This window comes from Acinonyx jubatus, chromosome A2, assembly GCF_027475565.1.
Source record: "Acinonyx jubatus isolate Ajub_Pintada_27869175 chromosome A2, VMU_Ajub_asm_v1.0, whole genome shotgun sequence".
In the NCBI taxonomy this organism is placed as follows: Eukaryota; Metazoa; Chordata; class Mammalia; order Carnivora; family Felidae; genus Acinonyx; species Acinonyx jubatus.
In genome coordinates this window covers 152,198,936-152,211,452 of record NC_069383.1, presented here as the reverse complement: position 1 = coordinate 152,211,452, position 12,517 = coordinate 152,198,936, and the positions used below count along the sequence as shown (strand labels likewise).

Here is a 12,517-nt window from a genome sequence, read left to right as displayed (position 1 = left end):
ATGTGGCCCGACAGTCAGCCCTGCTCAGCTGCAGCATGTGCCTCCTGGACCGAGTCTCGGCTGCCTCACAGGGGCCACCATGTGGCCCTCAGCTGGCCTGGGCGCCTCTAAGGTCAGCCCTGACTCCAGGTTACGGGGGCAGGGGGAGTCACTTTAAACCTAATCGAGTGTCTGTGTACACAGACCCAGAGCAGCAAACAGGCTTGTCCTTCCTGGGCGTCCCTGAGTGCCTCTGAGACCTGTGAGGGGCACAGGTCCCTGCCAGAGCCCTTTCACCTCCTCCTTTTTATTTATTTATTTATTTTGAGAGAGAGAGAGAGAGAGAGAGAGAGAGAGATTGAGAATGTGCACATGTAACCAGGGGAGGGGGAGAGAGAGAGGGAGAGAATCCCAACCAGGCTCCGCACCGTCAGTGTGGACCCCGAGGCAGGGCTCAATCTCACGAACGGTGAGATCATGACCTGACCTGAAATCAAGAGTCGGACACTTAACTGACTGAGCCACTCAGGTGCCCCTCACCTCCTCCTCCTTTTGAAATCCATGCTAAGTGGGACCTGCCTCCCCCCCCCAGATCTGCAGGTGCAGGCGGCAGCTGTGAAAAGGCACATCAAGTCCTGGTGGCAAAAACTGGCGGGGGAAGGGCTCGATATTCCGTTCCGGTAAGAACAAGACAAACAGGTACGCACAGGAACCCAAACTCCAACTGACCAGGTTCTCTCTGGCCAGAGGAGGTTCCAGGCAATACTTGCTTTCTTAGTTATTTTCGCTTCCTAAAGAAGCCTCAGAATAAAACATGTTCTGGGTAAAGAGAACCACGGTTGTCCAGCTGAACTTGACTTCCAAGAGCAAAGCAGCCACTTCGGCCCAGGGGCACTCCCTCAACCCCAACACCAGGGTGCATTCTAAGCACCTCCCTGCATTCCAAGACCCGCTCTCATGCCCTCACTCACCGAGGATGCTCAGAAGAGGGAGTGCACGCCCCTGCCCTCTGCTCAACCTTGGCACACAGATGGTTCCCGACTCTGCAACACCCCATTTTAGAAATTTTTTAGACTGCTTTCAAATTGTCCCTGTGACAACACGGCAACAAGCACCCTCGTGCCTCAATCATGTACACATCCCGGACTGCTCCTTCAGAGTTGGCTCCTGGACACACAGACAGAAATTGGTCAAAGGCTTTCGACCAGCCCTGCCAAACTTCATTCTAGAAACTGCAGCTCAGGCAAATGCCGCAACGCTAAACTGCCCTGGATACCACCCCTACTTCTCTTTTTTCGTCAACTGAAGAGTTTTGGGGTGGGGCTGGCCAGGTGGAGGTTTCTTTTCCCCTCTGGAGGCTGACTTTTCACCAGCTGTCAGACGTTCACAACTCAGAAGTGAACCCCAGGGGCACCTGGGTGGCTAAGTCGGTCAAGCGTCCGACTCCTGATTTTGGCTCAGGTCATGATCTCACAGTTTGTGAGTTCAAGCCCTACATCGGGCTCCGTGCTGGCGGAGCCTACTTGGGATTCTCTCTCTCTCCCTCAAAATAAATAAAATAAACTTAAAAGAAAAAAAAAAAAAGTGAGCCCCAGACAGCAGAGGGGCCCAGGTCAGCCAGCTCAGTGTCTGGGAGAGGGCAGGGAATGCAAACACAAACATGTACGTGGCAATGAAACAGAGATGAACACTTTGCTCTGGTGCATGACACCCTAGAGGCCAACAGGCTACAAGTGAGAGACCTGGCAAATGCCATTAGTCACCCCAAGGAACTAGCCAACGCCAGGGCCCAGCCACACACCACAACCTCCTCGGGCAGGCCTGGCTCTCATGGTGCTTACAAGCATAGGCAGGGAGGCGACCAGGCCAGATCGGACTCCCACCACCTCGCCCCCAGGCAGCGCTCAACACTGAGGTCCTATGCTGGCTGTGCACACCAAGGGGGACATGAACTAGGGGCTGAGTGAGCTTGCTGTGGGCTACAAGGACACTGGTTTTCTTAAGTCCTTATTACCCCCCCCCACACACAACCCCCAAGGCAGAGAGCCCATCACCTGGGCAAGGAGGCTGAGGGACAGTGAAAAGAACTGGCAAAGGCCCCTGAGCCAAGAGCCTACAGACCTTCAGTCTGTCAGCTTCATGGGCCTCTGGAAAAGACGGTCCTTGTCACGCTATGCAGAGCCTGGAACATGGACTCAGCCCATGGACCACGAACACTGAATGGGCCTGCCCAGCCCCGCCCCTCTGGCCTCCCGTTCCTCCCACCCCTCTGGCCTCCCATTCCTCTCTCTACCCAGCCTACCTCACTGGCCCCATCCCCACCCTCAGCTATACACAAGCAGCTCAGCGACCAGGAGAGGTGGGAGGGGAGAGCCCAGGCACCCTGCCTCCTCTGGCAGCATGGTGACTATGCAGATGCGGCCTGGCCAGGAAAGCGTCTGCTGTGTGTCCAGCACCAGGCCAGGCCCCTCACACCTGGCAGGGAGTAGGGGATGCATCCCATCACTGCCCAGGAAGAGAAGGATGACGTCCAGACACGGAGGGTAGACCTAGTGCCTGACCCTTCACAGCAAGCAGGGAAAGAACAGCACCCCTCCTCTCTACCTGACACAGCCCTCCCCAGGCTCACAAAGGGAAGAGTGGAGAACTGTGGCCTGACTTGCCCAAAGCTGCGGCACAGGGCCTCTGTACCCTCAGAACCTTCTAGAAACTCTGTTACACATGAGAAAATCCAGAAGGAAGGAAAGTGGGCAAAGCATGATTCTGACTCTAAGGTGGCAGGACCCCTGACTCGAATGGATGTGGCTCTCAGGCTTTGCACAGAAATTTGGGTGACACAAAGCATGGCCCAGGAGAACCTCATGGTGCTTCCGTGAGTGGCCGTGTGGTGTCCTGCTGACCAGAAAATGCTGCTCACAGGATAAGCCATGGCTTTTAGTGGCCCTTTCCATGCATCTGCTTCCTCATCTTCCCGACTACAGAGGGTACAGCATGACTACTGGCCACCAGAGGGCACCATGGGGCTGGTCTGGCAGCAAGCCGAGGGAGCCCTGCCCCCCAACACTGACCTCTGCCCCTGGGGAAATGTCCCAGGGACAATAAAGGGAAGGCTGCCACAAGACTGATGGGACCAAAGAGAGATGCAGAAGTTCCAGAGGAAGAACTGGGGGAGCGAGGAGTCTGGGGCCTTTCAAGAGGTCTTGCTGACTTTAACTGGTCTTCGCAATAATGTCAGTTCAGTTCAGTTCACGTGTGCACCTGGCCAGGCCACAGCCCCCGGGGACATCATGAATGCTAATCTGGATGGGGGTATTCTGTAGATGTGGTGGCATCCACAACCAGCTGACTTTAAGAAAGTGACCCTCAATGGTCTGAGTGGGCCTCACCCAAACGGCTGAAGGCCTTAAGGAAACTGAGGTTTCCCTGAGGAGGAAGAAGGTCGCCTATGGACCACAGTGCCCATTCCTGCCTTCCCCATGGATGACTTTCAGCCTCACCAGCCCCACAACTATGTGAGCCAATGCCTTGCAATACATCTCCTTGTATCTTTGTATCTGTACACACAGACACGTGGATGTTCTAGAGGCTCTGTCTCTCTGGAGCACCCTGGCAGGTGCGCAGATCTTCTTAAGGAGGCAGCCGGCCAGCTGTCAGGTGGAAACTAACTGATTTAGACACTTGTGGCAACCCTTCAGATTAAAAAGAGAAAAAGAGAGAGACAGACAGACAGACAGACTTGCAATAAAGACCACAAGAAAAACCAGTGTATCAAGGTATGTTTGGTGGGTGAGGGATTTGCGGGGGGGCGGGGGGGGGGGGCAGGGGTAAGTCCTAAGCCTTGGGAGGCAAGGATTGTGGACAACTAATCCTTTCTTTTATTCTCCAATTTTTTTCTGTAAGGTGGTCATTTAGAATGAAATAAACACATTTCACAAAAAAATGGGACTGCTGAATTTCTATACCTACCGCCTGGGCCAGCAGCCCAGTACCAAAATCAGACACCCACGGTCCCAGGTCCAACAACAGAGACCAGCTTCCAGGGAGGCTACAGCTCCAGTCCCACTTGGCCTCTGGGACACCTCAGGTTTTTTGTTTTTTGTTTTTAAATTTTTTTACATTTATTTATTTTTGAGAGACAGAGCACAAGTGGGGGAGGGGCAGAGAGAGAATGAGACACAGAATCCGAGGCAGGCTCCAGGCTCCGAGGTGTCAGCACAAGAGCCCAACGCGGGGCTCGAACTCACGGACCGCGAGATCGTGACCTGAGCTGAAGTCGGACGCCCAACCGACTGAGCCACCCAGGCGCCCCTAGGACACCTCTGTTTTGAATCAGCACAGAGATCAGATCAGTACGGGGGGCCCAGGAGTCATTGGCTACAGGAAGGAAGGGAAGACTCTGAGGGGCCACTGGACAGAGAAGCTGCATTCGCCCCAGACAGCATCTTGGTGTGGCCCTGGCTGTGGGACCAACCGGGCAGGCCTCAGCTTGGCACAGGCCCTGGCCTGACACAGAGCCGGATGGGGCCAAAATGCTGCCCCCAGCCTGCCTCTGTGCCCAGCAAGCCATGACAGGCAAGACAGCACACTGGTCACAATTCCAAATACGATTAAGACAAAAAAGACTCACCCCCTGACTTCCCTGAAATCGGATTGACGGTCTCAGTGAAACAGAATCCTGCAAAAAAGAAAAACAGGAAAGTGTCATTAAGATATCTGTAAATCCAGGGATTTACTTCCCAGTTGTAGAAAGAGTAGTGTGAGGACAGTGCTTTCAGAAAGAGTAGTGTGAGGACATGCCAGGAAAGGTCACTGAAACAGAATTTTAAAGGATCGGCAGGAGTTCTCGGATGCTGTGGGGGCCAGGTATATAAGAAGTAAGAGTGGAGACACAGGCAGTGGGCAGTCCCTCACTGTCCTCCCCAAACCAACGTCAGCCCAGGCTGTCCTGCCCCGGAGACACCCTCTCAGAAGGGAACCACCATGGACAAGCACCACTGCCCAGAAGGGAGGCTGATGAGGTGATGCCCTCGCCCCCCACCCCCCACCCCCCACCAAACACCCTGCCAAGACAGGGCCCAATGCCTGCTCAGTTCCCACGTCACAGCTTCAGAGCAATTTGTCACCGAGCTTGGGACGGCGGAATTTCCAAATGTCACAAGAAAAAATATACTTAAAAACTCAAAATACTTGAAGCTTCAGCTATTCAGAGATCAGCCTTCTGTCAGAATTTCAGAAAGAACATGGGTCCAGATGGAGGGTCGCACCTCTCTTTCTCACCCATCTTGGGCCCCAAGCACCCACCTTCTGCACAGCAGATACCGCCACACCGCGTGGTCCTAGTTTGTCACCACAACCCTCTCCCTCAGCCCCCAAACCCACCTGGCCTCTGTGCCCACTGTCCTCCCCAGCCTTCTTCAGACGGCAGGCAGGGTCTGGGCTCTCCCACCTCCAGTCAAGCCCCACCTGCAGTGAGGCGAGGCCCTCCCACCTGGCCCCCACACTCCCAGACACCAGGGGTCTGGAGTGGCTACCTGTCTGCTCCCCATCCAGCATGTCAGGCCACCGTAGGCCCTGGGGTGAAGGAGCTCTCCAGATTTGTGGAAAGAACCAGCCAACGGGGCACCTATGTGGCTCAGTAGGTTAAGCGTCCAAATCTTGATTTTGGCTCAAGGTCATGATCATGGTTCCTGAGACTGAGCTCCACACTGGGCTCTGGACTGACAGCATGGAGCCTGCTTGGGATTCTCTCCTTCTCTCTTTACTTCTCCCCGTCTATGCTCTCCCTCGCTCTCTTTCTCTCTCACTCTCAAAAAATAAACATTTAAAAAACCCCACTAATAACACAAAATTAAAAAAAAAAACAACAACAAACAACCAACGGGCATGCTGGCCTCTCGGTGCCCATGGACCCATTAGCCGCTGGGGTGAGGGCTGCGGTTGTGTCGCAGACATGGCTCAGCCAGCATGGACCACGCAAGCCACGCATGTACCCCTGCCCTTTTTGTTTACCAGGAGCCCCTTCTTTACCCAAAAATCTCAAGGATTCTGTCATCGGGAGCAATTTGTCACTGAGTGTGGTGCAGCAGAATTTCCAAACGTCCTGAGAGATCACACCAAGCACCAGCACTTACCTCCATGGGATCGGACACCCTAGAAGCTACCCTATACTTCCAAAGCACATCACCTCTCACTGCCAGGCCATCAGATATGGGACGTCCACCAGCCCCTTGTTCTGCTCCAGGACTAGAAACTAGCCCCTGCAGGCACAAGGCCCACTGTGCTTTGGAGAAAGGAGCCAGGCTTCCCCCAAAGCAGGCTCAGGACCAGCTGCCCCATCCTACAAACCACAACCTGACCCCCGCCTGGGCTGACGTTCAGAGAATGAGAAACACAGCCCCTGTGGGGTCCCCGGCCTGGCTGGGCTCTTGAAGACACGACACTTAGGCAGCCTTTGCTTGGAATTGGGTTAAAGAAAGAGACCAAAAAGAAAACCTGCAGGCGGCCAATGAGCATGTGAGAAGCTAAGACTCATCGGTGAGGCGCAGGCTTTGTAGGGAGATACCGTGCACCTATCAGAATGGCTAAAACAAAAAGGATGATACCCCAGACATTCATCTCTTGCTGGTGGGAGCATACAAAGCACAGCCACTGTGGAAAACGGTCTGGTAGTTTCTCAAAAGGTTAAACACAGTTACCACATGACCCCGAATTTCCACTCCAAGGCGCAGACCCAAGAGAAATGAAAACATAGATCTACACAAAATCTTATCTATAAATGTGCACAGAATTACTCTTAATATCCAAAAGGCAGCAACAATCCAAACATCCATCAACTGGTGGACAAATTCCCGATGGACACAACATGGACAAACCCCAAAGCCACTGGCTAAGTGAGAGTACCTCAACATGTGACATCCTGCAGGTATGAATCTGCTCATATAAATCTCCAGAAAAGGCAAAACTAAAGAGACAGAAAGTCGATCAGTGAGTGCCTGGGCTAGGGGCGCGAGCGGCAGTGGCTGCAGATGTCGGAGGCAACTTCTCAGGTGGTGTAGTCACTCTCACGGACTCCACACCTAAAACGGGTACGTTCTGTGTGCTGTCGACACACCTCCATGATAGCTGTGACCTGTCCTCAGGCTCACGGAGGGTCTCTCTCTGAAGACTCCTGGGCTTTGAGCAGCATCACCCGAACACAGAAGATTCCTGAACACCCAGGGGAGATACTCTGGTCTGGTAATCGTTTGCAGGGCAGGAGTGATATAAAGGAGATGGGAGTAAATGGCAGAAAACACAAGAGCAGCACAGCAAAGGCGATGTTAAGACCGAGCAGTCCTACAGAGCTCTCTACCACCATCACCGGGTCATCAAAGACAGGAAAGCAGGCTGTTCCTGGCAGAGGGAACAGCAGATGCAAAGCCCAGAGCAGAGGTGTGGGACGCCGCGGTGCACCCCCCGGTCTGTTAGTCCAGACCCCCCCACAGGAGTCAGCCAGGGACGAACTCTAGTACCGTGTGTGTCTTTATCAACACAGGGCAAGGTCTGTGTCCTCCAGGGGCTTGGGGCACAGGGGACATGACAACGGTGATGCTAGGAGTCTGGATATAGAGTAACACTGGGGAGGAACTAGAAAGAGTGCACCTCCCTGGAAAGAATTCCACCAGGGCGGCCCCAGAAGTTCCTGGCTGACAACCAGCACCCACGCCAGCTGGTGTGGTGGGCCACCCTCCCCCTGGACCACATGCTCCCCGTGGGCCATTTAGTGAAGCATTTAACTGGCTTGGTTACGTCAAGCAAGTTATCCGGAAGACTCCTTTCTTGCAGTCACTCCTTTCCCAAGGGCAGTGGCTTCACCCATTGGAGACGTTGGCAGAGAGTCCTAAAAACCCAGGCTTTCTTGACAATGCCAAGTGCATGCCCCCATGCGACGAGGCTGTCACCACAGAACCAGACTCCTGGCTATACGGGCTCTCATGGTGTCTCCTCCCTCCAGCAAGAGCACCAGACCCTTCTTGTCAATAGCAAAGCAATGCACTCACGCTATCGCATACACACTTGGGTGACTCCCCGCAGGCCCTGTCTAGAGCCACTAACAAAAAGAGGCTCCAGGACAAGACCCATCAGAGTTCCGCCCGCCCCGTGCAGGCAGGGGAAAGGGGCCCCACCTGGTAAGACATTAGAACAAAGGGAGAAGCAGCACCTCAGTGCCCTCACATTCACTAGATGACAAAGTGTATTCTAACGGCACTCAGGCCACGCCATCCAACACTGGACAGCCAGTCACAGCCACAGCCACACTTAGGGCCTGGTAGGGCCCACCCTTGGTAATCTGGGTTAATAAGGCTCCCTGAGCCACTGCGGCTCTTACCCATCAGCTCCTCCACCCCAGGGCAAACCACCGTGACTGTTTTTGGTTTTTATTTATTTTGAGAGGGGGAGAGAGCCCGCATGCATGCAGGGGAGGGACAGAGAAAGGGAAAGAGAGAATCCCAAGCAGGGTCCACGCTGTCAGCGCAGAGTCTGACGTGGGGGGGGCTCGATCTCATGAACCATGAGATCATGACCGGAGCTGAAATCAAGAGTTGGACATTTAACCGACTGAGCCACCCAGGTGTTCCTACCTCGACCTTTTGTGCAGACTTTCCACACGGGGCACCGTGCACCCCACCCCTCCGCCTTAAGATTTCCAGGAAGAAACCTAGGTGCCAGCCGGGCCACCTCTCCACGGGCTGCAGGAATTCGGTTTTGGAGTGTCCTCTATACTGGCATGTGACCATCCCACCTGCCACAAACTCCCAGCTCAGAGACCCAGCAACATTTTAACGAAGCACAACCAAAGGAAAATTGTTGCAAGACGGTTTTAATTTTACGGAATTTTGTAAAGGGTTCTAAACTGTACTGAAACCTCGTGTGTGTCTCCACACACGAGTGTGGCCTTTGGCACACATTATTTTGCCCGGGGAGGGGGGGTGATACTTGCAATGGAAATCTGTTTTTAGATCAAAGTATGGGTTTTATTCTTCTAAAAGGAAGTTCTCAACTACTTACTGTAAAGCAAATACACTTAATTTGAATGACTCAAAGCACATCTAGCCTGTCACCTCCAAGAACCTACTAGAATGAAGCTGGCTGCATCATTCAGCAGTTCTTAACCCTCCCTCTGAGTCAGGTTCAGGGTGGGGCAGGTAGGCTGAGGGGAACCCCAAATGCTGTGCACCCCTGTGGAAACCCCAACCACTGGGTCAAGTCACATTGACAGAAGTGGCTTTCAGCATGTGGGGCATCGCCCCAGCTTCCTCCCTCTGCCGTCTAACAAAGAGGTGCAACCATCTGGGCTTCTTCCCACTCCAACCAGCAAGCTGCAGCAGACACCAACGTGGACCCCCACTTGCAGGTCACTGGGTGTCTGCTGGGTACACTGGGGACACAAGACCCAGCAAAGGCCTGCTGCGCCTGACCCCCGTGGGTGGCCAACGGCCAGCGGTAGCAGAAGCAGCCACAGCTGTGTTCACACCAGCAGTGCCGCATGCCGCGTGCAACAGAAAGGCCTGCTGGTCTGAAGCTGGCTGTTCCCAAGGGCTCCCAGGGAAACATGGGCCGGGCAGCCTCAAGGCCCTAGGCTAGCAACTTCCAAATTCCTACAGGCAACAACACACACCCAAAGCCGAAGATCCAACACCTGAGAACAGCATGCCTGCACTTCCCCTCACTTAGCAGCCTCCATGGCTGGTGAAGGCACAGAACTCAGTGCCATCTGGAGGTGGAGCAGCAGGGGACGAGGGCACACGCACACCAAAACATGTCCTACAGGTCACAGGCAGAGAGCTAGCTGCACTTTGGGCTTGTCATCACTAAACTCCATGAAAAAACTCAAGTCACAGAGAGGGTCAAATGTCTTGCCCACACCCACAAGGGCAGGATTCAACCCTGCCTGCCACCACTAAGGCCTACGTTCTCCGCGGTGGGTGATACACAGCTGCAATCTCCTTTTTTCCGAGCCCTTTAGGGGCACGCAGGCTGACCACGAAAGGACCCAGCCAGGTCCGCTGCAGTCACCTCTGGCCTTCTGTCTAGGGATTCTGGGGTTCAGGCCAGTGATTCATGCCCTCCACTCCACTGACAGGAGGTTGGCCTTTCCTCTTTGGGAGGCCACGGTGGGCCACCCGAGTCCAGGGAACATTTGCTGGATGAACAGAAGGGCAAATGAACAGACGGCAATCTCATCAAACCCTCTCAGCCCTTCACAAGCAGACACTTACATAAGAGGCAGATAGACTATCTGGGTCCAGACATGCCACCTACTGGCAACAACAAGGGTGGTGGACAAAAAACATCCAACAACAATTTTCGGATAGGGGCACGGGCAGCACTAGCCAGAGATGTGCAAGAGAAGGGAAACAGCTAAGGGAGTCTCTGACTGTCCAGCTCACTGCCTCAAGAAACTTTCCAGATCACAGGCGGGGGAGGCTGAAGGGGCTGGATGTGTAGACAGAGGCCCATGGAGGAGGGGGCAGCGCAGAAGGATTCTCCTGGAGCCTGCACAGGGCCCTGAGCTGCTGCCCACAAAGGCTCAGGGGCACTTCCCAAGGCAGGGCCCCCAGGATGTGGCCTGGGACATGCCACATGTGGCCAGTCCAGCGGAGTCCTCGCTGCACCCCGCTAGGCAGTGGAGCTCAACTAATCCTCTTCTCTCAATTCCCCTTACTAAAAAAAATCTCAGAAACAAGCTTCCGTGGGATCAGCTGATCCACCACTAACCAAAGTGCCTGTCAGAGGCCACAGCAGAACCAACATGCTTCAAGAAAGACAACGAAACCCAGCACACAACCCCATGGAATTCACAACACTCAGTATCCAAAACCAAAGCCTCCAGACATGTTGAGGCTATAGGAGAATGTGACCCCCTAACACAGGAGAAAATGCAGCCAATGGGAACAGACCCAGAAAGGCCAGAGACGATGGAACTGATAAAGGCTTTACTTTAGAGCAACCATTATATATTAAAAGTGTTCAAGGGCTGGGGTTCCTGGGTGGCCCAGTTGGTTGAGCGTCTGACTTCGGCTCAGGCCATGATCTCACAGTTTGTGGGTTTGAGCCCTGCATGGGGCTCTGTGCTGACAGCTCAGAGCCTGGAGCCTGCTTCGTATTTCGTGTCTCCCTCTCTCTCTCTGCCCCTCCACCACTCACGCTCTGTCTCTCAAAAATGAATAAACATTAAAAACATTTTTTTAATTAAAAAAATGTTTAAGGACTTAAAAGAAACTTGAACTGGTGAGAAGAGAAATATGAGGCGTAAGAAGAGAGCCACACGGAACTTCTAGGGCTGAGAAATGCAATATCTGGAAAGAAAAACTCACTAGGAAGGATTACTATTAGGCAATGTGGAAGAAAAAAGTTATGAACCTGATGACAAACTAACAAACACTATCCAAAATGAATCACACACAGGAAAAAAAGTCTATGGAAATGTGAATACAGCCTTGGTGAACTTCGGGACAATGGTACCAAGAGTTCCAACATATGCATAACTGGTATCCCAAGAGCATGGTATCTGAAGACATAATGGCCCAGATGTGAGGAGCACAATAATTCAATAGATCCAAGAAGCTCCAGACGGAAAACAAAGAACCATGTTACAGCATTCCATAAGCAAATGAGCATGACTGCTGACTGACATGCTATGAACCAAGAAGCAAAGATAAGACTCACAAGGCCCAGTATCAAAAAAAAAACAAAAACAAAAACAAGCCTGGAGACCGGGGAAGGACATCTGTACAATACTGAGGAAGAATAATGCCAACCCAGAATTCCTTATCCAGTGAAAAGAGAAGGGGAAACGAAAACTTGTGCAGACAAAGGCTGAGAGAATTGTTGCAGTAGATCTGTACTGCAAGGAAGATTCTGAAAGTCCTTCAGGATGCAGGAGAATGACACCAGATGGGCCCGTGGCTCTGCACAGAGGATAAAAAGCACTGGGTTACAGGGAATGTGTGTATGAACATGAAAGACTTCTCATTGTGATATTTCCAGAGAAGACAACTGGGGGCGGGGGGGCACCTGGCTGGCTCAGTCAGTTGAGCATCAGACTCTTGGTTTCAGCTCAGGTCATGATCTCATGGTTCGTGAGATGGAGCCGTGCACTCTCAGTGCAGAGCCTCCTTGGGATTCTCTCTCTCTCTCTCTCTCTCTCTCTGACCATCTCCCCACGCGACAGAGCACGTGTGCGCACATGCACTCTCTCTCTCTCTCTCTCAAAATAAACATTTTTTTAAAACTGGCTTAAAAAAAAAAGAAGACAATTGACGGCTCAAGGCACAAATAATGATAATGCACAGAATTTGGAAGTGTAGCCTTAAAAGGGTGGCAATGAGGGGCACCTGGATGGCTCAGTCGGTTAAGCTTCTGACTTCAGCTCAGGTCATGATCTCGTCGTCTGTGAGTTCGAGCCCCACATTGGGCTCTGTGCTGACAGCTCAGAGCCTGGAGCCTGCTTTGGATTCTGTGCCCCCCTCTCTGCCCTTCTCCTGATTGTGCGTGC

The 12,517-nt window shown here is 53.0% G+C and overlaps 1 protein-coding gene across 1 annotated transcript in view; it reads right to left on the bottom strand.

The window, feature by feature from the left end:
* ELL (elongation factor for RNA polymerase II) overlaps positions 1 to 12,517 on the bottom strand; it is a 77,001-nt gene that overhangs the window by 25,612 nt on the left and 38,872 nt on the right. Inside the window, exon 2 of the mRNA XM_027038399.2 lies at positions 4,607 to 4,654. Within this exon, the coding sequence (XP_026894200.1) occupies positions 4,607 to 4,654 (48 nt within the window). The remainder of the gene's footprint in view (positions 1 to 4,606; positions 4,655 to 12,517) is intronic.